The 18743-nt window shown below is 50.9% G+C and overlaps 9 protein-coding genes across 9 annotated transcripts; 3 read left to right on the top strand and 6 right to left on the bottom strand.

Moving 5' to 3' along the window:
• Nucleotides 1–64: 64 nt before the first annotated feature.
• N7477_009759 (serine/threonine-protein kinase) lies at nucleotides 65–2070 on the bottom strand (the record flags this gene model as incomplete). The annotated part of the gene is made up of 7 exons (XM_056971420.1): nucleotides 65–602; nucleotides 657–1141; nucleotides 1192–1347; nucleotides 1417–1621; nucleotides 1678–1789; nucleotides 1843–1965; nucleotides 2028–2070. The coding sequence occupies 7 exons, from the start codon at nucleotides 2068–2070 to the stop codon at nucleotides 65–67; spliced, it is 1662 nt and encodes a 553-aa protein (XP_056818399.1).
• Nucleotides 2071–5021: 2951 nt separating this feature from the next.
• Nucleotides 5022–6191, top strand: N7477_009758 (uncharacterized protein; the record flags this gene model as incomplete). The annotated part of the gene is made up of 1 exon (XM_056971419.1): nucleotides 5022–6191. One exon carries the CDS (start codon nucleotides 5022–5024, stop codon nucleotides 6189–6191), a length of 1170 nt encoding a protein of 389 aa, XP_056818398.1.
• A 140-nt stretch (nucleotides 6192–6331) lies between these two features.
• On the top strand, nucleotides 6332–8025 carry N7477_009757 (uncharacterized protein; the record flags this gene model as incomplete). Its single annotated transcript, XM_056971418.1, has 3 exons — nucleotides 6332–6964; nucleotides 7119–7929; nucleotides 7988–8025. The coding sequence occupies 3 exons, from the start codon at nucleotides 6332–6334 to the stop codon at nucleotides 8023–8025; spliced, it is 1482 nt and encodes a 493-aa protein (XP_056818397.1).
• A 584-nt stretch (nucleotides 8026–8609) lies between these two features.
• On the bottom strand, nucleotides 8610–8926 carry N7477_009756 (mitochondrial 54S ribosomal protein bL33m; the record flags this gene model as incomplete). The annotated part of the gene is made up of 2 exons (XM_056971417.1): nucleotides 8610–8779; nucleotides 8914–8926. 2 exons carry the CDS (start codon nucleotides 8924–8926, stop codon nucleotides 8610–8612), a joined length of 183 nt encoding a protein of 60 aa, XP_056818396.1.
• A 1122-nt stretch (nucleotides 8927–10048) lies between these two features.
• On the bottom strand, nucleotides 10049–11193 carry N7477_009755 (3-oxo-5-alpha-steroid 4-dehydrogenase family protein; the record flags this gene model as incomplete). The annotated part of the gene is made up of 3 exons (XM_056971416.1): nucleotides 10049–10639; nucleotides 10689–11021; nucleotides 11080–11193. 3 exons carry the CDS (start codon nucleotides 11191–11193, stop codon nucleotides 10049–10051), a joined length of 1038 nt encoding a protein of 345 aa, XP_056818395.1.
• Nucleotides 11194–11395: 202 nt separating this feature from the next.
• N7477_009754 (ubiquitin-ubiquitin ligase UFD2) lies at nucleotides 11396–14755 on the bottom strand (the record flags this gene model as incomplete). The annotated part of the gene is made up of 4 exons (XM_056971415.1): nucleotides 11396–11484; nucleotides 11535–11684; nucleotides 11740–14644; nucleotides 14726–14755. The coding sequence occupies 4 exons, from the start codon at nucleotides 14753–14755 to the stop codon at nucleotides 11396–11398; spliced, it is 3174 nt and encodes a 1057-aa protein (XP_056818394.1).
• A 665-nt stretch (nucleotides 14756–15420) lies between these two features.
• On the bottom strand, nucleotides 15421–16599 carry N7477_009753 (J domain-containing protein; the record flags this gene model as incomplete). The annotated part of the gene is made up of 3 exons (XM_056971414.1): nucleotides 15421–15962; nucleotides 16018–16269; nucleotides 16326–16599. 3 exons carry the CDS (start codon nucleotides 16597–16599, stop codon nucleotides 15421–15423), a joined length of 1068 nt encoding a protein of 355 aa, XP_056818393.1.
• A 417-nt stretch (nucleotides 16600–17016) lies between these two features.
• N7477_009752 (uncharacterized protein) lies at nucleotides 17017–17521 on the top strand (the record flags this gene model as incomplete). Its single annotated transcript, XM_056971413.1, has 2 exons — nucleotides 17017–17080; nucleotides 17148–17521. 2 exons carry the CDS (start codon nucleotides 17017–17019, stop codon nucleotides 17519–17521), a joined length of 438 nt encoding a protein of 145 aa, XP_056818392.1.
• A 233-nt stretch (nucleotides 17522–17754) lies between these two features.
• N7477_009751 (nicotinate-nicotinamide nucleotide adenylyltransferase) lies at nucleotides 17755–18630 on the bottom strand (the record flags this gene model as incomplete). Its single annotated transcript, XM_056971412.1, has 1 exon — nucleotides 17755–18630. One exon carries the CDS (start codon nucleotides 18628–18630, stop codon nucleotides 17755–17757), a length of 876 nt encoding a protein of 291 aa, XP_056818391.1.
• Nucleotides 18631–18743: the final 113 nt, after the last annotated feature.

The following is an 18743-nucleotide window of genomic DNA, read 5'->3' as shown; positions in this document are numbered from 1 at the left end:
ACCGACAGTAAACAGTAATAACGAATCCTTATGACCAACAGCATATTCTTCTCGGATGATATGCTCAGCTGATGATCTGCCTAGCTCCCTCCTTACCCAAGACACCGGGCTCGGTAGGCTTGGGACTGCGATCACGGCCCTTCTTTCGACTGAGGAAGGACAGCATGCCACTGTTGGATGCCTTGCCCTTGCCTTCCTCGCCCTGCAGCCCCTCAGCGGGAAGAGTTGAGCTGTGATTGGCGAGCTCACTCCAGCTGCCGGCCTCTTCAAGTACCATCTGTACTCCGCCGCCTTTACTCGTCTTCCGTGTCGCGCCGCGCTGGGGGTTTTGAGGTAACGGACGGTGGAAGGATGGAGCTGGAGGAGGAATGGGAGAGGGAGATACGCGTGAACTCGAAGGCGAAGATGGCTGCGGGCCGGCCGAATCATTCGGGTCGAGATTCGAACTGACTGAGGTCATGTTCTCGTTTGGGGGCATGCGTTGGACAGATCCATCGTGTTGCGGGGTAGCAACGTTTCGGGCGGATGATTCAGGTTGCGAAGGATGGCGGGCATGGTTTGTGGAGGTGGCGGTCGCGATAGGAATACAGTCTTCGGGGTTTCTGTAGAGGATGTTAACACCATTGCGTATATTTTTGGATGAAAGTTGAGCTCACATTGCTGCAGCGATGGCTTCCGCGGCGGTGACTTGGAAGCTGACGGTGGTGTAGTCGAAAGGTTCAAACATTGTTTCAATCAGGCGATGGAGCTCATCCTCGCGAATTTCTTTGGCAGTAGCATCATCTCGAAGTTCGGCGCGGGGTTTCTGCCGACGAGCGCGGGCTTCCAGCGGAGCTTCTTCCAACAGCAGCTCCTCCAAATCATACGTCGCATCAAAATTGGTCTTGTCACTAGACGGCCGGAAGACTGGAGAGTACTCTTTGCGCTCCAGCGCTTCAAAGTCGATGTCGGCGAAGAACACGTGCTGGGTGAAGCTCTCCCAGCCAATCGCACCGATACGGCGACTCCGATCCTTCTCCATTAATGCACCCAAGGCTCGTAGACAGGGGACTGATACAGCGGGATTGGTGACATAGTACTTGGGTTGTGCCTTTTTGATGTTTTCACTCAGAGTTTCCTGGCTGCGGCCTTCGAATGGTCGCTAAAGACATGTTAGACCGGACACTATTTTGACTGTCACAGAGGACATACCTTATTATAGATGCACTCGTAGAATGTAACACCTAATGACCACCAGTCAACTTCGTTGTAGTACCCAGTTCCTTCGTAGACCTCCGGGGCCAGGTAAGCTAAGGTTCCTGATTTGCTGGTGAGAGGCTTTCCAGGTCGGAAATCAGAAGCGACATTCTGGAGCATATGGAGTTAGTAGCATTCCAACAAGAGGGGGAAAAAGGGGACCCGGGTATTGAAACATACGAAGTCAGCCAAATGGACATGCCCTTCGGAATCCAATAGCACGTTATCGGGCTTAAGATCCCGATGAATGATACCTTGAGAGTGAATATACTTCAAGGCACAACCAAGCTCTGCCATCCAGAAGCGCACTGCTTCCTCTGTAAAACACTTGCGTGAGATATGGAACCGGAGATCGCCACCGTTCATGAGATCGACCACGATATAGCTGGAGCAGGGATTAGCGAGCTAGCTCAGATTGGTGCCCAATTGACCACGACGTACATGTACTCTATATCCTGGAAACTGTATCGCAAGTTGCAAAGAAAGGGGTGGTTGAGATGCTCGAGCATTCTGCGTTCGCGGATAATGTTCCGTACACTTTCCGAGCGTACCACTAAAGATGAAGTTAGCGGTGTTTCAGTTGGATCTGTGCGGGGGATGACATACCTTCTTCTTTGCGAATGTATTTGAGGGCAAACGTTAAGCCTGTGTCTTTCCTCTCGACAATGCGAACCTTTCCAAAGGCACCTTTTCCGACCACCCGAAGGAGGCGGAAGTGGTTGAGGTTGACTAGGAACAATCAGCACCAGCCCAATCCGCACTTCACCAGCTCCACGCAGAATGAAACCTACCTGCCTCATTGAAAGCCACGGGCTTTCCCTGGGAGTTGCCCATCGGGATGGATGAAGTGTGTGAACCGGAGTATTCTGTGTTGAACTAGACGTCTAGCAACATCCCACTTGGCCAAAAAGCTCACGGAGACAGCTCGCGTCCACCAGGCCGAGTGATCAAGCCACGAGCGGAGAGATGGAGAAAAATGCAATTAACGATCTTAAATCACGAGGTTCATAGGCAATTGAGGGATCCGCAGGGCAGAATCGCGGAGCGGGAGGGGTCGAGATAGAGGGATCGCGTGTTCGAGGGTTCGCAGGTCGGCGAAAATGCAAATCGAGGGATCTGAGAGATGCGACAAGATTATGCAAGCATTCACAAGGATATGAGGAAATCGCAAGGGTATGTATATTCCAATTCTCAAAAGAAAAAAATAAGGCGATGGTCCGGAAAGCTAACGAGCGCCCCCAGCGGTACTGAGACGGGAAGGGAGAAACACGCCGAACGGATAAGGTGAGACTGCGAAGCTGAATGAAATCCTTTCCCACAAGAGAACCGAAAGTGTCTCGTCTCGCAACTGTCGTCTTTCTCACGGACGGTTGAAAGAAAGGGGAGGTCGAGCGGTCAGGTCCAAACGGCAGTACCGTGGCCAATCATCAGGTGTAAAGGAAAGGGGGGAGGAATTTGGTCGCTTTGTACCATTTTAGGATTTAATTGGATTTTACGATTTTATGATTTCCCTATTCTTACTTGGACTCTCTGAACTAATCCTCTACCTGGTACCAATCGACATCCTTTCCCTTGGCCTGGGTGCTCTGGGTTTGGGTCTCGTCTTAACGGTGCTCCGCGCCCCTCGGCCTTGCCTCGAACAAGTTCAAGTTCTACCACGGACCCACGGACACGAAGAAGGGAGGGAGAAAAAAGAGGGTCGCGTCCGAAATAAGCGGGCCAGTGGAGGCCATGAGCATCGGTCGTGATCGTTTGGGCAAGGCGTGTCAATCGCAATTCATTCGACCTAGGCCCTCGGAGACGTGAACCAAGGCGGTTTCCGCCGGAATGCCATCTCGTCTCTCCGAAACTCTATGCCTCCTCTGAGTGGCCGGTGCCGACGCTCATCCTCGATCAACTGGCCCGAAGTGCACCAACCAGCGGGCTACATGCCATTGGCGTCTGGCTTGTCATGGCTTTGCTCACCATGGTCCATGGCACAGCTCGTATCTCGTGGTCGCCACGTTTATCCCTAGGCTGAGACGCAGGAGATTGCAGCTGCAGGGAGGGAATGTCTCGGGCTCTGTCGTACAGGAACGGTCGTGGAACTGCGGTAGAACATTCGACACGTCCTTACACGCTGGCACGGTGTGATTAGTCCATCTCCCGTCTGAATTGCCACACCGACACTGCCCAATGGGGTGGACAACCCTGTGAACGTACAGTACCCCATCACTCCGTAAAGCGTGTCGAGATCACGTCCCCAAGGCTAGCGTCGCAAGCTCGCACGCCTGTGACACAGAATGCGCATTGAGCAAATGCTCTAAATGTCACCAATACCCCTGATGGCCATTAAAGTTACTGGGCTGGACCCACGGCCCACTGGGCGTGAAGCACTCGGCATCATCCTGGCTGTTTCATCGGACAAAGAAGCGATGGCCCCGGCTGACCCTGGCGGTTTCATAGTCGGACTTTTGCCTTAAACTACCCGAGTCAGGAATCGGGGAAAGGCGGAGACTTGGGAGTTGTGAAGGGCTTGTCATTTATTTTCCGTCGATCTGCGCCAGCTTGTGACGCCAAAGCTCCAAAGCTAATGAAGTGGGCTCGCTTGCAGTAGCTCGCCACCGATCTCCCGATAGTACAGTCTAATATGTGACCTTTGTCATTGGAGGATCGGTAATTGTCTGCGCCTTCATCACCCGCATTGACATCCGTTTGCCACGCTACGAACCACGTCGCCGCTGGCCTTAGCTTATTCTGCATCTATACAAGGGATGCGCCAAAATTATCTTACTTGATTCGCTCGAAAGTGTCGACTTGAAAATACAGGCCCAAAATCACAGATCTGGATTTTCGATTCGCCGGGGAGAGATCCACGAACTGAAGAGATTTAGTCATGAAATTCAAGGTTCGGTGTATCTAGCGGTCATCCCCTACATACCTCGAAAAGGTGTCTCAATCGATCCATAATCCATACTATATGCCCGTGAAAGACCCGTATCAGGGCATGAAGAAAAGTACAAAAATGAATTAAAATAAAACAAAAACAAAAACAAAAAAAACGTTGCCGGGTTGAATGGTCTCAAAGGAAGTGAATACTTGTCGCGACCGTGATACAGATCGAGATCGAAATCTTCAAGAGTAAATCATGAACATACGAAGCGACGCGAAGATGGTACCTGATGCTCACCTCGTTCGAGCTGGTGGTATCGAAGTCACGGGAGGCGTACCTTCCTTCCATTCATGCTCCTCACCTCGCGACATCTTTATTTTGTTCTGCCAAACCTCGATTTTTATTCAGGATGCAAAAGGAGTCTCAGAGCTCAATGGAAACCGGAAGCTTTTCACCATACTTCAAACCTCGGCTGGGCCCAGCGCCCCATGGTCAACCCATCCAAAGACCACCGCTGCTAATGCAACGCCCTCAGAGCTCAGGAACTGATACGGCGGGGTTCTCATTTGCCAAACCCCCCTGCCAATCAGAAGTGCTTTTCAGTGCGAGCTCCTCCCAAGCAAGGTATGATCAATCTCAACTCAACTTGGCCTTTGGCCACAGTCGAAGACCCAATTGCGGACAGTGGACGGGAAACGCAGTTTCCTGTATTGAAGAAACAGTATGTGACGGCTACTCAGACTCGCTGAGGGCATGACTAACATTGGTGCGTAGTCCTGCGAGGCCGAACGTCGAGCATCAGCCTGAAGGTTTTGCACATTCTGGTGAGAACAGTGCGCTACAATTGGGGCAGGGTGATCCCATATGGACTTCAAGACCGAATTCTGACAGCCAGTTAAAGGTGGTTGCTGAAATGGCTGCCCCGCAGAAGGATCCGTCATTGAAGCAGGCAATGGGAAACAAAATACTCGCTGACACCGTAGTTACCACGAGCCCCAGCGCTGAAATGAACATTGAGGTATGTCCCTTCATTGCATTTCATGTCCCAGAAGATTCTCCTGCTCATCATCCGAAGGTCAACACATCCCAAGCAAGCTCAATTCGACCGACCCATGGTCAATATGAGGGAACCAATTCGGAAACTTCAATTCCGCCAGCCTCGCAACCACCGATTCGCCCTAGTAATCGCTATCGAGTATCTAAGCCTCGTCAACAATACCAGAAGGATGACGGACCTGCTCGAAAGCATTCTTTTCCTGGCAAGCCAGGCTCCAATCCGCCATCTGAAGAAAAACTTTTCGAGCTTCTCATTCGGAGAATCAGGCAGCGTGAAGAGCAAGAAACTGCAACAGTCGAGCTTCAGTGTCTGATGGAAGAACAGAACCTTCGGTTGAAAGATGAGAATGAAATCCTGAAGCAACAATTGGAAGCGAATCATGAGAAGCTACAAAAATCAGTTGCAGAGTCGAAGGATCGTCGGGCCCAGATGGACCACTGGAAAGAAAAACTTCGTAAATTCAAGGAAGTGGTCAATGACTTGGGTAAAGAGCATGAGATTCTCCGCGACGAGTCAAACAAATTCAAAGCCACCATTGAGTCGCTTGATAAAGAAAAGTCCGGCCTTCTGCACTCAATTGATGGCATTCGGGTTCAAACAGCGCGGGCAGAAGGTATCATCGATGAACAGAAACTTCAACTCTCAGAGAGTGAGACTCGTGCTGCTGTTCTTCGACAAAGCCTAGAGTCTGCGAAGGATTTGAGGGACCTGAGCCAGTCGGAGTTGGCCAAAGAGAAAAAACGATCTGCCACCCTGGAGCTCTATGTGCAAAATTATGCTCGAAGTCAGACCCGACAATTAATTCTGATCAGAGAAGATCAGCGCAAGTTGATAGAGAGTGTCAGCTCGGGGATCCAGTCTCTTTCTGCGGAATCAAATGCCTCCAAAGATGCACTTCTATCGGAGGTCAGAACATGTGCCGATCAACTTTGCACATGGGTTGAAACATTGAGTGACAAATGTACCGCTGAGAGGATGGAAGTCCAAGATTTCACAAATACCGTGCATGATGCAGTTTCTCGGTAAGTGTTCTATCTTCCAGCGACCCCGGTAGTCATACATTAATCTTGAGAATCAGCTTGGACACAATCTCAACTCAACTTGCCTCCAGTATCGAGGAAGGTACTATATCCAACGCAAATGTGTCTGGGAAAGTCCAAGAACACATGCATTTGATTGAGCGACATCTCGGTGCTGAATCAACTCTGCTGCACCAGCTTGGTAATTGCAAGCACTCCTTTGAGAGTCTGAAGGGAAGACTCGCGGTCATAGAGCCTACACTGAGCACCCTTGATGCTTCCGTCCAGTCTTTGACGACCACTGAAAGCAGTCTACTCGAGGACCTTCGCAGGTTTTGTGAGAAGCTAGCCGATGCGCAAATTCAACCATCCAGTCCTGGTCTGGAATTGGAGCTGTCGAACAAGTACGCCGAGAACACTCAGCTGCAGCTTCAACTTCAAGACACTTCACTCAAGACCACATCTCTCCTTCAGCGACTCGATCAAAGCGAAGCACAAAAACTTGCAATCCAACAATCATTGACAGAAGCCACTGCAGAATGTCAAAAAGCCGAAATCCTCAACCGCACAATCGAAACCGAAAAGCTTGCTTTGCAAGGCGAAGCCGCGTTGGCTGAACAGAAGATTCGACATGAGCTCATCGCGGAATTTACCGCATCAAATGATCGCATTAACCAAGAATACAAGCAAAAGCTTCAGAGAGTCCAGAAGGAGAAGGATGATCTTGAGGATGGATCTAAAGAGGTCCTTGCCCAGCTCGGGGCTATTCGTGATTCCTTGGTGAGCGCTAAATTGGATTGCTTGCTGATAATTGCGCTCACAACTTTCAGATGGAAGCTCAAAGTATTGTTGATGCGCAGCGTAGAGATCGTGAGGCATTAGTACATGATGCGCCTCATTTCTCTCGGCCTCTGCTAATTTCTTTCAAACTCAGGTTGAGGAGACAGAGCAGCAGATTCAAGAGCTCACCGCATCCTGTTCCGAGGCAATGGCTAAGCTGGATTCTCAAGCAATGCTCATCGAACAGTATCAGGAATTGGAGACCGCGTCGGCAACCGAGAAAAGCGATATTCGGGAGCAACTCAAACAAGCCGAAGACAAGGTTCAAGAACTTGAGAGCGCATTGGCATCCAAGGACGGGGCAAACAACCCACCGGAACGTCCCACCAATATTGTGCCTTTTGCAGCTTTTGAGAACAGGATATCTCCAGATATAGACCCGTGGCCGTACGATGATCCGACTGACTTTGCAATGCTTTTCATCACAGACGAATCAGCCCCGCCGTCGCCTGCTGTGAAAAGCATCAAGGGGCCCCAGGTCAATCTTGAAAATACCCCACCAGCACATGATGTGCCACGGTCAGGGAAGGACGAACAGCGCTTTCTTGACATTCCAGGAGATTCAGGCCAATCTCGAGTGCACAGGAAGCGAAAGGCCGTCAATTTTGATGCAGTGCCCTCCGGGAAAGACTCCAAAACGACTACCAGGACAAATTCTGGTCCGCTACAAGCCCAGGATGACGTGGAGAACCACCGTAACAAATCATCTAAGCACCTCCACAAATTCACTTACAGTCGTGTTCACACAACATCTACCAGAATTCAACAGGAGCAATCCACTGGTCCTGCGCGGCCGTCCATCACCGAGCGGTCGACTAGCCCAAAGGGCCTTGTCTCTGCGAGCAGCGGAGTTCATCTTGCTAGCAAGCCAAACACCCGCAGTCGTGGCCGACGCCGTTCACGAGGTATGCGAGCTGATCCACTTGCCCCACTAATGCCTTGTATACTGACAAGCATCACCAGGTGAACACTATGATGCTCGGTTCAGCCAAGAGGGCTGAAACCACTTAGGCCAACGATGCAAGACAAGAACTGACTTTCGCATATCGCTATTTCGTCAGCACCCACCCTGAAGCGTACAATACTAACAGCAGCAATCCGGCCCATGTGATAGTATACATGTTTTCCTTATTTTGCTTTGTCCAAGTCTCATTATCAGATGATCCAACCATGTCCCTTCAGTCTTACCGCTGCGCCTTATGTTGATCCAACCATTGATATCCAAGATAATGCAATTATGAAGTGGAATTGAATTTGATTTTTCAGTTGCGAAACCCAAAGCACTTATGCTCTAAAACGCCAGACGTAATGCTCCATCAAAGAGAAGTCCACTGCAGAGCAGTCAAGTGCAGGGATGCAGCCCTACTCTTCCCAGGATATAATGTACACAAGAATTTATACAGGCTCCACACATGCCTGTGCAACGATTGCCGTTTCCAAAGTTCGAGTTCGGGTCGTAGTCGGGGGTGCAGAGGTCAAGACCTCCGAAAGGCACAAGTCGTTGTTGAGGCCGCGAAAACCGAGTGCGAATTGAATGTTCCTCCGGCTTTTATCGTCGACACCAAGCGAGAGAAGATAACGTCGATTATTTCGCCTTTCCACCCTTGGTCGCCTCGAGGAACAGCACCTTCTTCTTCACGACGGGGTCGTACTTGAGCATGCTGAGGGGTCGGTGCACACGGGGGCGCATCATTGTGCGGTAGTAGCCCGTCATGGCCATTGAAATCAGCCGGACGGCAATGGTGCGTGACTTCGCTATTAGGGAAAGGGTGTTAGCAGTCGGCTCCGGGGAACGGGTGTTGCGGCGTCAGGGCATGAGCGTGGGCACGAATGGGTATGATGGGGTGCTGGAGGGGAAGATTTCAGGGCTACGATGCGGAATGTTATACCTTTCTTCGCCATTTTGCTCGACGTCCCGGGGGTGAATGGTCTGGATAATCGATGGGCTGGAAATTCGAGGGCGGATACGGGCAAATCCGTAGTGATCACGTGGTGTGATGGATTGGCTTCACCGCCCGCATGTTGAGGAAGATTATGGGGCATGAATTGGGTGATTTAGGCCCACTTTCATATTGTTATTTTTGAGAATTTGGATGAATAAATCCGTCAGTTTGGCCGAGTGGTTAAGGCGATTGACTCGAATTCTCGATATCAATTCCGTTCGCGGGCGCATGTTCGAATCATGCAGCTGACGTTTCCTTTTTGCGTCTTTTTCTTTTCTTTTTCCTAAACGGTCCGTGACCTAGGGGTAAGAAACGCAAAGAGGACACATTTGACGGGGATATTTAGTGGTTGGAACAGAGCCCCATGGTATCAATATAGATATCATAGGTTTTGGAACGCATGAAAAACAAGACTGAGATAAGACTGATCAATCGAAAGAAGATGACCGGTCATACTTTTCATACGATGCGATCAAATGGTCTGGAAATGTTAAGTGGAGGGCTTCTCATATCAGTCCACAGATTAATAACATGAGGATTAATAATAATTTGGGGAAAGTGATTCAACATTATTCGACTATTCGGAACGCGAGGGTACCAAGCCTTGGCCAAGAAAGGGTGGTGGTGTCGACGCGTACTTTGTTTCAAGTATTGATTATTAATGTCACTTTATTGTCTGCTTTGGGCCGAAACCAACTGTGAAGTTGATTGTGCAAATACAAGAAGCTGCTGAGATGATGTAGCACTTCCCTTGTCTTGGGATCCATGGCAATGGCGACTACCCCGATCCTCATGATAATAACCCTTAGCAAGAGCGGACATGACTACAATAGGTGCATGAAAGGTTTCCTAGATTGAATCTCAACAGTAAGACTGAAATTCACTCCTCAGTTGAGGAATGGGATCATCATATACACATCAAATGTACAAGCCAAGTTATGCTGAAGATCAGGGAATTGGAGTTGAGAGACTTGCGACACAGTATATTCTATCCAGAGAGAGGAAAAAAATTGAAGGCCTCGAATCCATCACTTTTTTGCTCTCAGGCTACGGTGTTTTCAAAAGACATCGTCTTTGAAGCTCACATCCACGAGCACCACGGCACAACAGCCCCACGCCCCGCAACACCCTTCGCCCCGAACTTCTCAACATACCACTTACGTCCCCAGCGAGCATGAGGTAGCATATTTGCAACTGCATTTATCGCAAACAACACAGCAGGTAATGGGAGCGGCAAGCCATACTTGTCAGCAGCCCAGACAGCAGGCATGACCCACGGCGCAGGATACATCTGAGGCGCAACGCCGACGCTAGCACCAGCACTGGCAACATTCGTCTTCGCAAACGCAGCCAGAGGAAACACAGCTGTACCAGCCAAGGCAAATCCAGTCCACTCAATCCACTCAAAGACATAATGCGGGTACAAGATATACCGAAACACGCCCTGGACCGGTGGGATCACGTAAACCTTATGGTATTTGCCATCGCCAGCGGGAGTCTGGGAGTCCAATTTCTTAGCGGCTCGTTTCTCAGCTTCTTCTCGTCTGAAGCGGAAGAGAGCGGTTTCGGAGTAGATGTTTCCTGCCATGCCGATGACAAAGAGTACAATGCCAATGAGGGCGAGGGTCTCAAGCAAGGGGGGGGGGGGAGGAGAGGGAAGTAGCCAATGCGCCTGTGCCATCTGTCTTGAAGCCTGGGATCGAGATGGCATATCCGCGCACCCAGCCTGCAATACAGGAGGAATTTAGCCAGTTGAATACCATGGCGCTAGTCATGACGGATGCATGGATAGGGGACATGCTGGGTGCTGAGAAGAAAGGGGAGATGATGCCCCGGTTGAAGTAGTGGATGCAATAGAGAGCGGCGATGAGCTGGTTTGATGCTGGAAGCTCAGAGAATGATGGCGAGCCAAGTGAGAGATTGTACATTAGATTGATAGGGCCGACAATCTCCATTGCCGACCATGCAATCCGGCCTGGAATGTTCAAGCTTGAGTTTTTCAAACTGGTTTTGCCAGCTGGGTGCCAGGAGAGCAGCCATTGGAAGATCGTGCACTATTATGTTGTTAAGGTAAGGTATCGATGAGGTTTTTGGGACTTTTGTGATACTTACAACGGGGAAGTATTGGAAGGTCGTGAGTAGGGTTGTGTAGGCTGCTGGGCTAGGAGGGAAAAACTCAGCCGGTGGAGGCAGTGAGGCCCAAATGGTAGAGACGGATGCTCCCATGGTAATCCGAAAATGAAATAGGAGTATTGGAGAGAGCAATGAAGAAAGAGAAATCTACAAGTGAATATAGGACTGCCCGGGTCAAAGGGCAAAGCGTAAACAGGACGGTGATGTAACCGGCCCAAAGAGGAAGGCGGTCATGATGGGCTACATCTATCGGTTTGCATTGGATCTCAAAACTATTTACTTCCAGCAAATACTCCTAACCAGCCGAGGTGTCCATTGGCTCCAATGCCTTCTTGCCAGTCTTCTCGCTGACAAATGCGTCAATTCTAGCCTTGAGTGCCGTGTCTGGTGAGGTTAGCAATGCATTTGGGGCGGATCTGCGACTAGGGTCTTACCGGGTATGACGTCCTCCATCTTCAAGGGAACACGGTTGAAGGGATCGTGGGGATCGCTGAGCAAGTGTGTGCGGATGGTGTCCCGATCAATTGACATCCTGGAGTTGGGCAGAATGACGGGATCTTCCATGAGGGTGTACATAAGGGGGTCTAGTCAGACAATTAGCAATAGCTTCAGGGATAGAGGCAATAAGAGTTAACGCACCGAGGAACTCATCAGGAATCTCGCCAAGATCCTCCTCGGCCTGGTCATCAAGTGCCTTGGCCTCGACAACTTTCTTCTGAAGCTGACTCCAGCGGCGCATCTCTTCCGGTGATTTCAGCGACCACTTGCGCAAGATCTCAGCAGCCTTCTCAAAGTTCGCGGGCTTATAGGAACGTCCGTCACGGGCTACTGCTGTAATAAAGTTTGGCTTGGCCATCAAGTTGAGATACACGTCGGTGATTTCGCTGAGAAGAGCTCGGGGATTGAACCCGTACTCTTGCAGGTTATCCACGCGCAGGGTGGAGCTCTTCGGGCCAACCATGGCATCGAGGTTATAATCCAGCATGTCAGCCAGACGCTGGACAATCTCCGGCATGGTGAATGAGTCTGCCAGTGCCTCTGTGAAAAGCTTGAGCATGGCAACCGTCTCATTGGTAAGCTGCATGTATGACTTGGCACTTCGCTGCGCAGATGAAAGGTGCTCTTCGCGTTGTTGCCGAGTGGTCTGATCCATCGAGCTGCCTTCCCGCGCAAGCTCTATCTGGGTGGTATTGATGGTCTTGAATGCACCGAAAGACTCATCGAGCACATACGTCACGTCGTTGAGAAGCAGGTTGACAAACCGAACGAAAAAGTCCAGGTTCTCGCTTGCCTGGATGGATAACTTTTCGCGGTACAGAGTGTTGGGCCAGATACACTTAATGATCTGGAAAATCTCGTAACGAATGTTGAACTTGTCAAAGAACTGAGTGTGCGTGCCAGTATGTTCTGCTTCGATGTAGAATTTCATTACAGCATGTAATAGATATTCGTTGGCGAATGGCATCGAGTTTAGCAAGTCTACAAGAACGCCACTTGCACCGCCAGGGCGGGGCCAGGTTCCGCGGAACAGAATGGAAACCAGACCGGCCTTCAGGTATGGGTTCTTGATGTATGCTGAGCTTTCGAGGAATGCAATGCAGAGCATCACGAGCTCATCACCTTGCGTGGCAGTGATGATTTGGGGCATACACCACATGATGAATTTGAAGTTGCTGACAATGTCCTCCAGGAAATACTCAGGCAGACATTTGAAGACCTCGGGCTGCTCTTCGGGCAGAGGCAAAGCGATCTGTTGCTTGGGGAAGTTCACGCCCGAAACAAGTCTCAGTAGCCATACGGTGACGTACCGCATGAACATCATTGAGCGACCCTGCCACTGGTCGTCAAAGAGCACACCCTGCAGACTGTACTTCAGCGCGAGGCCCAGATCAAGTTTGTCCTTGTACTTTTTGAGGGCTTGTTCATATACTCGAAGTTGCATGGGGTTGCTCATCCACCTGTGTCGTTCGAGCTCGAACTTAGTTACGGTAGATTCCATGTGTCGCAGATCCTTCTCGAGTTGTTCCAACTTGGAAGTCAACGATTCGCTGCCGTAGTGGTGGGCGGCAACCGTCAAGAAGAAGATCTCTGTGATAAAGTTAGAGGTTCCTTCGGCTTTGTTGGAATAAAAGGCATCTGAAGCATGTTGATCTGCGTTGATCTTGGTTTCATCACGCATGTCCACTCGAGAGTTCCGGTGGAGGTACTCGGCGTCGATCCTATCGATTTTACTGAAACTCGCGTCCATGAACGGCTCGCAGAGCTGGTCCAGGCATGTGGTAATATTGAACATGAATCCATCAGATGAGACTTGCGTAGGGTCGACTTGCATAGCCCGTCGCTTATGGTTGATGTTCAACGCGGTAGCGAACCAGTCCAAGACTCGATCCCGGGCTTCTTTGGAAGCACGGATCATATGATTGATGACATCAAGAAGATCCGAGCTGATTATTTGTTGTGTCATGCGAAGAGATCGCTGGGCATTCGAGATATACCCCTGGTCTCTAGTTTTTGGGCTGGAGAAGAATGACATGGTCACGTTGGATTGAAGGGGCGACAGATGGAACCACGGTCCCAGAAGAGTTTCCTTCTCGAACTTAGCTGAATCTCTCGAAGCGTTGAAAATGGAGGACTCTGTGATAGCGGCGGCAATAGCCGAATGACGCACAAGGTTGCGCAGCGCCGTGCAGTAGGGTTTGTAGTCATCATTGGCGTTCATTGAGGATAGCTCAGCGCTTAATTCCTCTACTGCCGCAATGAAAGCAGGCTTAACGCTCTCGTCCTCGTCAAACCGTTTTACAGCCTCGCTGATAAAGTCAAAATCAATGCCTTTGTCATCTTCTGGATCCAATAAAAGATATTGCGCTAATGGAGATCGCTCGGGAGAGTCCAGCCCAAACATCTCGGGCATCGTGATGGCGAAAATGCAGTAGCTCATGCAAAGGCGTCGCGCCTCGCATAGCACCTGGAACTTCGGGTCATCCTCTCGTGCCTTCCGGAAGCCTTTGTGAAGTTTTGTGATGCGCTTCCAGCACGGTAGCAAGTAGTCAAGCGGACGCCGCTGCTCTTGGTTCGATGCAGCCTCCAGCAGTGCCTGATCCAGGATAGACGTTTGGATAAGGAGCTCCTTACCCTCACTCTGCAGCTCGCTCTGCAGCCCTGGGAGGAATATCCGCTGCCCATTTATATCACGCTGTGAATCCTGCTTCAGGGCCAGCCTGAAAACTGCGCCCAATGTGCGGTCCTCAAAAGACTCGATGCTCTCCTGCTTTATCGGAGGAGGGGTTGCGGGCGACGAGGGCGCAGGAGACCGAGGTTTCTCGGAAGCAGAAGCCGCAGGAGTGATCTTTATCCGCTTGCCTTCCGAGAATCCTGGTGTCTGTGTCGTGGAGGCTGGCCCATTTTGTGGCTCGGATGAATTGGGTGCGGACAAAGGCGACTGGGTAGGAGAGGGGCTCGAGGTGTTCGCAGACGAGTCGGCAGGGCCATCAGCTGGTGAAGTTGGCGTTGGGTTGGAGAGCTTTGCTAGGCGCTTGTTGCGGATCTGAAGCACACGAGATATATCTGATCAGCAGCTGCGGAGTAGACCGTTTTAACTCTGTAGTGGAAAAGGTAATTTACTGACCTTCTCCGCATCAGAGAGGCTGTCCGACATATTGGGGGGAAGAGTGCCTCTGCTTTTCACACCGCGAAGTGTAGTCAGGTGTTTCTGTGGAATGCAGGTTAAATACAGAGAAGCGCGGCGTCTGAGTGAAAGCCGGGGAGAACGAGAGCCACCAGGGCGATACGATCAGACACCGATACAGGGCGGAGATCGCCCAGGGAAAGTCTCCGTAGGTGATAATTTCCAGCTCCGGTCAAAGGACGTTGCAAGAGGAGGGGAAACGAAGGAAGCAACTGGAGGTTCGGTCGTGGTCCCCGAGATTCTCCCGCATGTTCGAATGATGCGTCTTGACTAAGCAGATTTGCATGGCATCAGATTCAAACATTTTTATGCTGCTTGGTACTTTAATCAATGTCCTATCGAACGACGTATTTGACGGCCTGCATTTTGCACTTCTTATGAATAAAATCGTTCATTGTTGAAATCAGTATAATATACACTCTCAGCAAAAGGAGTGGCCCCGACGGATTCACCATCAAAGTATTCGAACGAGTCACGGAGACCAAATGCATTGAGAGTCGATGTACAACAGAAAGATCATGAGACCCAAAGACGCCGCCCATCGCACATGTGATATCGACACCTGGAAAGAATAGAGCAAAACGAGAATGGAAGTGGAATGAGAATGAGATAGACCGTGAAGCCCGAATTAGTCCTTAGTACTTCCCCCTGAGTGAGTCTAACATCCGGCAATGCGTCAACTCCATAGCCCGCGCCTCCTTCATCTTCTCAATATCAGGGAAGAACCACCCCTGGGCTTCCTGGATCATCCGCTCGCGAGCGTTGACCTCGCGGTCACAGTCATGCTTGAGTGATGACACATAATCCAGCTCCACACGCTGATCGAGCTGACGGAATTTCCGCTGACTAAAGTCCTCCACGTCCACTGGATTGACATAGTACCTGAGGTCAAGCTTGGGCGTTGTGCGGCCCATGGTGTGCGGGGTTGCAGGGTTGCCGAATCGGTATGTCGGACCGGCCGTGGTCGAAGGACCGGAGAAGAGAGAGGAAAGAAGGGGAAGCACGAAAAGAAGGAGGAGAGGTAGTAGCTGGCGAACAAGACCCCAGCCGTCAACTGGAGGCTCGGACTGGCCGTCAGCGGTTGGGCGAGGTCTGCGGCGGGGAACACCTCCTCCAAACTGATGCATACGAATGCCCGGGCCGCCACCTCCCATATTGAACACAAATTGAGGACCACCTGGGACGTCAGGTTAGTTAAGAAAAGTGCCGGGATCATGCGGGATAGATCATACCAAATGGCCCATCGAACGGACTACCACCACCCATTCCTCCGAATCCTCCGTTGAAAAAGCGAGCGAACAATTCTTCTGGTGAGATTTCTGTAGCATACTGAGCACCTCCTCCTCCTCCTGCTGATCGCCCACCGCCGAATCCAGAACCGGCCGCTGGGCCCGGGGCGTGTTTGGCGTTGGGGTCGACTCCGGTCTGATCGTATATGCTCCTCTTATTGTCATCGTTGAGGATCTCGAATGCGTACGCAACCTCTGCCTCGAGATGTTAAAAGTCGATTCGAGTGTTCACCAATCTAATTAACACTCACTTTTGAAAGCTTCCGCCGCGTCTGGATGTTTGTTCTTGTCTGGATGTGACAACAGACTTTGTTTATAATACGCCTTCTTTATCTGTGCGGTGTTTGCAGTTTTGTCGATCGCCAGAATCTCGTAGAAAGCGCTCGCGGAGCATTTTTTGATTCGCAGGGCTGCCGCCTCCTGTTCGGGTGTCCAAGTTGCGTTCTGGTTGCCCTGCTTGTGGTCGCGCGATCTCGCGGAGCCCGCACCATTGGCATCAGATCCCGAAGCCTTCGCAGATGGCATTATGGTCGACGATGCAGAAAAGATATCGCAGACGGCGCTGAGGGGTCGGAGGGAGCGAGGATGAGATTGGAAGGGTGGCGTAGGGCGGCGCAAAAAGGGGAGCCCGATCCCCCACGACAGACAAGTAGTTGATGCAAAAATTCAAGCAAGTAATCGCTGGCGTGGAGATTTAAATGCGAACAAAGAGCGTGGTTGACTCGGGAGAAGGCGCAAAGGGAAAGGTTAGGTGTCTTCGCCAAGCGGATAAACGCCAGTTGCGCTTATCCGTGGTATACGGACTTCAACTTCATCCGTCCCCCTCCCAATTCGCCGTGACAACCCACCTGAACCTGGTATAGCGAGAGACTCTCAATCCACTCAGTTGTTCTTGAAACATTCATTCCTGCCTGTCAAAACTTGAACGACACCCGATCCAACATGGCGGATTCCTCTATCGAAGAGACCAAGAAGACGCTCGTGCAGCGGTTTAGAGCCTGGGGCGGTACGTCTTCGGCTGTTTCAGCCCTTTCAGACCTCAATGTCCAGCGATGCGCGTCCAAGAGTCCTAGCGAATTGCGAGATGCCGAACAAAGCTAACACTTTGCGATCAGAAAACTCATTCCCGCCCACGGTGCTCGCCTCGCTAATCTTCGCGCAACATGCCCGTCCCTTCCAGTTGTTCCCCATGCTCTTCCCTCCTGTCCTGCTTTTCACCAGCTACGCGAATATACAAGGATTCAAGACAGACAGTGCCGGGATTCAAGCCGCCTGGTCCGGATTGTACCTGCTCCTAGCCGGTCGGCGACGACAGGCGTTCGCAAAGAAGCTCGGACCTCGCGGAATTGTCCGCGGCATGACTATGGGTCTTTGCTTGGTGAACATGATCGGAGGTGGTCTGGCTTATACGCTTGGCAAGCGCGAGGAAGAGGAAGACCGGAAATAAGTATACGCACGGTGGTCACGCGATGCTCCTCTCACATCGCGGAGTGTATGATTTATCAAAAACGGCTGGGTCGAATGCGCAGGGGGGTGATGAAACGGTATCGACATCGATATACGAGGCGTTCATGCTATCTAAATGTTTTATTGTAACATATTGTCTTGTTTTGGTGACGCTTACGCGGTGGAGTATACTATACAATTGACTATTTACAACAATAGACTTATCGAGAGTCTTCAGGTCTTTGGGTCTTCAGAGTACGGCTTTTCGGACGAAACGAATTGCTTCACGTTCTCTGGAACAAGCCAATCCAGATCCTCCACAGCAGACTGCATTGCCTGGCGTGCTTTTGTAGAGCTAACGGAAGGTGCACCTGGAGCCCTTCCATTAACAAGTGTAATTCGCTGTGCCCATTCTCTGCGGACGCCGTTCTTCTCCATATCACCACGGGCAATGCTGTCGACGAACTCTCTCTGTTCATCTTTGGTACCCCACTCATCACTCGGTCGCAACGTCACACGCAATCGATGTTTCGAGAAGAGAGGAACAAGAGGCTCCAAGTTATGCTCCGGAGGATAGTATTCGGGATTGAGGATACGAATCAACGTATCGTATCCTGTAAGATGGACCTGTTCCAGCGGAGAGGGGTAGATATCGCATGCCTCGATTGCCGCAGCTTTATCAACAAAATAGGGTTTTTTCGTCACGCCTATGTCAATTGAGGGAATGTATACTAGTTCCTCGGTGGGCTCGGAAGAGGCCATGTTTGCCTTTGTGTTTGCCAGGTGTGTGCGCAAGTCGTGCGCGAATAGCTCCATCATGGCGAGCCGGTCTTCGAAAGGCGCAGGTTTCGTCGCCTTGTCGGCATTCTGTGTTGCTAGAAGAAGGAGCAATCGGGAGCTTGGGTCGGGTCTTTCTAAGAGAGCTGTGCTGGCAATGCGGAGATGGGCGAATGTTGGGGGGTTGAAGGACGAGTCCAACACATATAGGGTCTTTGCGGGAGAATTTGGCTCAGTAGAGACACTGGTGAGGACTTCCAAATCTCTGGTGGAAGCCGCGAATTGTCTCAAAAGCGAGGCGTACTTCGCACGAAGCGACCGAAAGGATGCCATTGTTGGGGAGTCTGAAGATGTTGCCATGACGCGATAGTCGACCCGGAGTGGCGATAAGCTCCGATAAGCCTTTCTATCGCCTCAAACCGCGGTAGCCAAAGACTTCACGCTAA

This window comes from Penicillium maclennaniae (genome assembly GCF_028827695.1).
Source record: "Penicillium maclennaniae strain IBT 15551 chromosome Unknown utg000008l:1.0-3552695.0:1.0-3555053.0, whole genome shotgun sequence".
NCBI classification, from domain to species: domain Eukaryota; kingdom Fungi; phylum Ascomycota; class Eurotiomycetes; order Eurotiales; family Aspergillaceae; genus Penicillium; species Penicillium maclennaniae.
The sequence above is the reverse complement of the archived record's forward strand: the minus strand, read 5'-3'. Positions and strand labels throughout refer to the sequence as shown.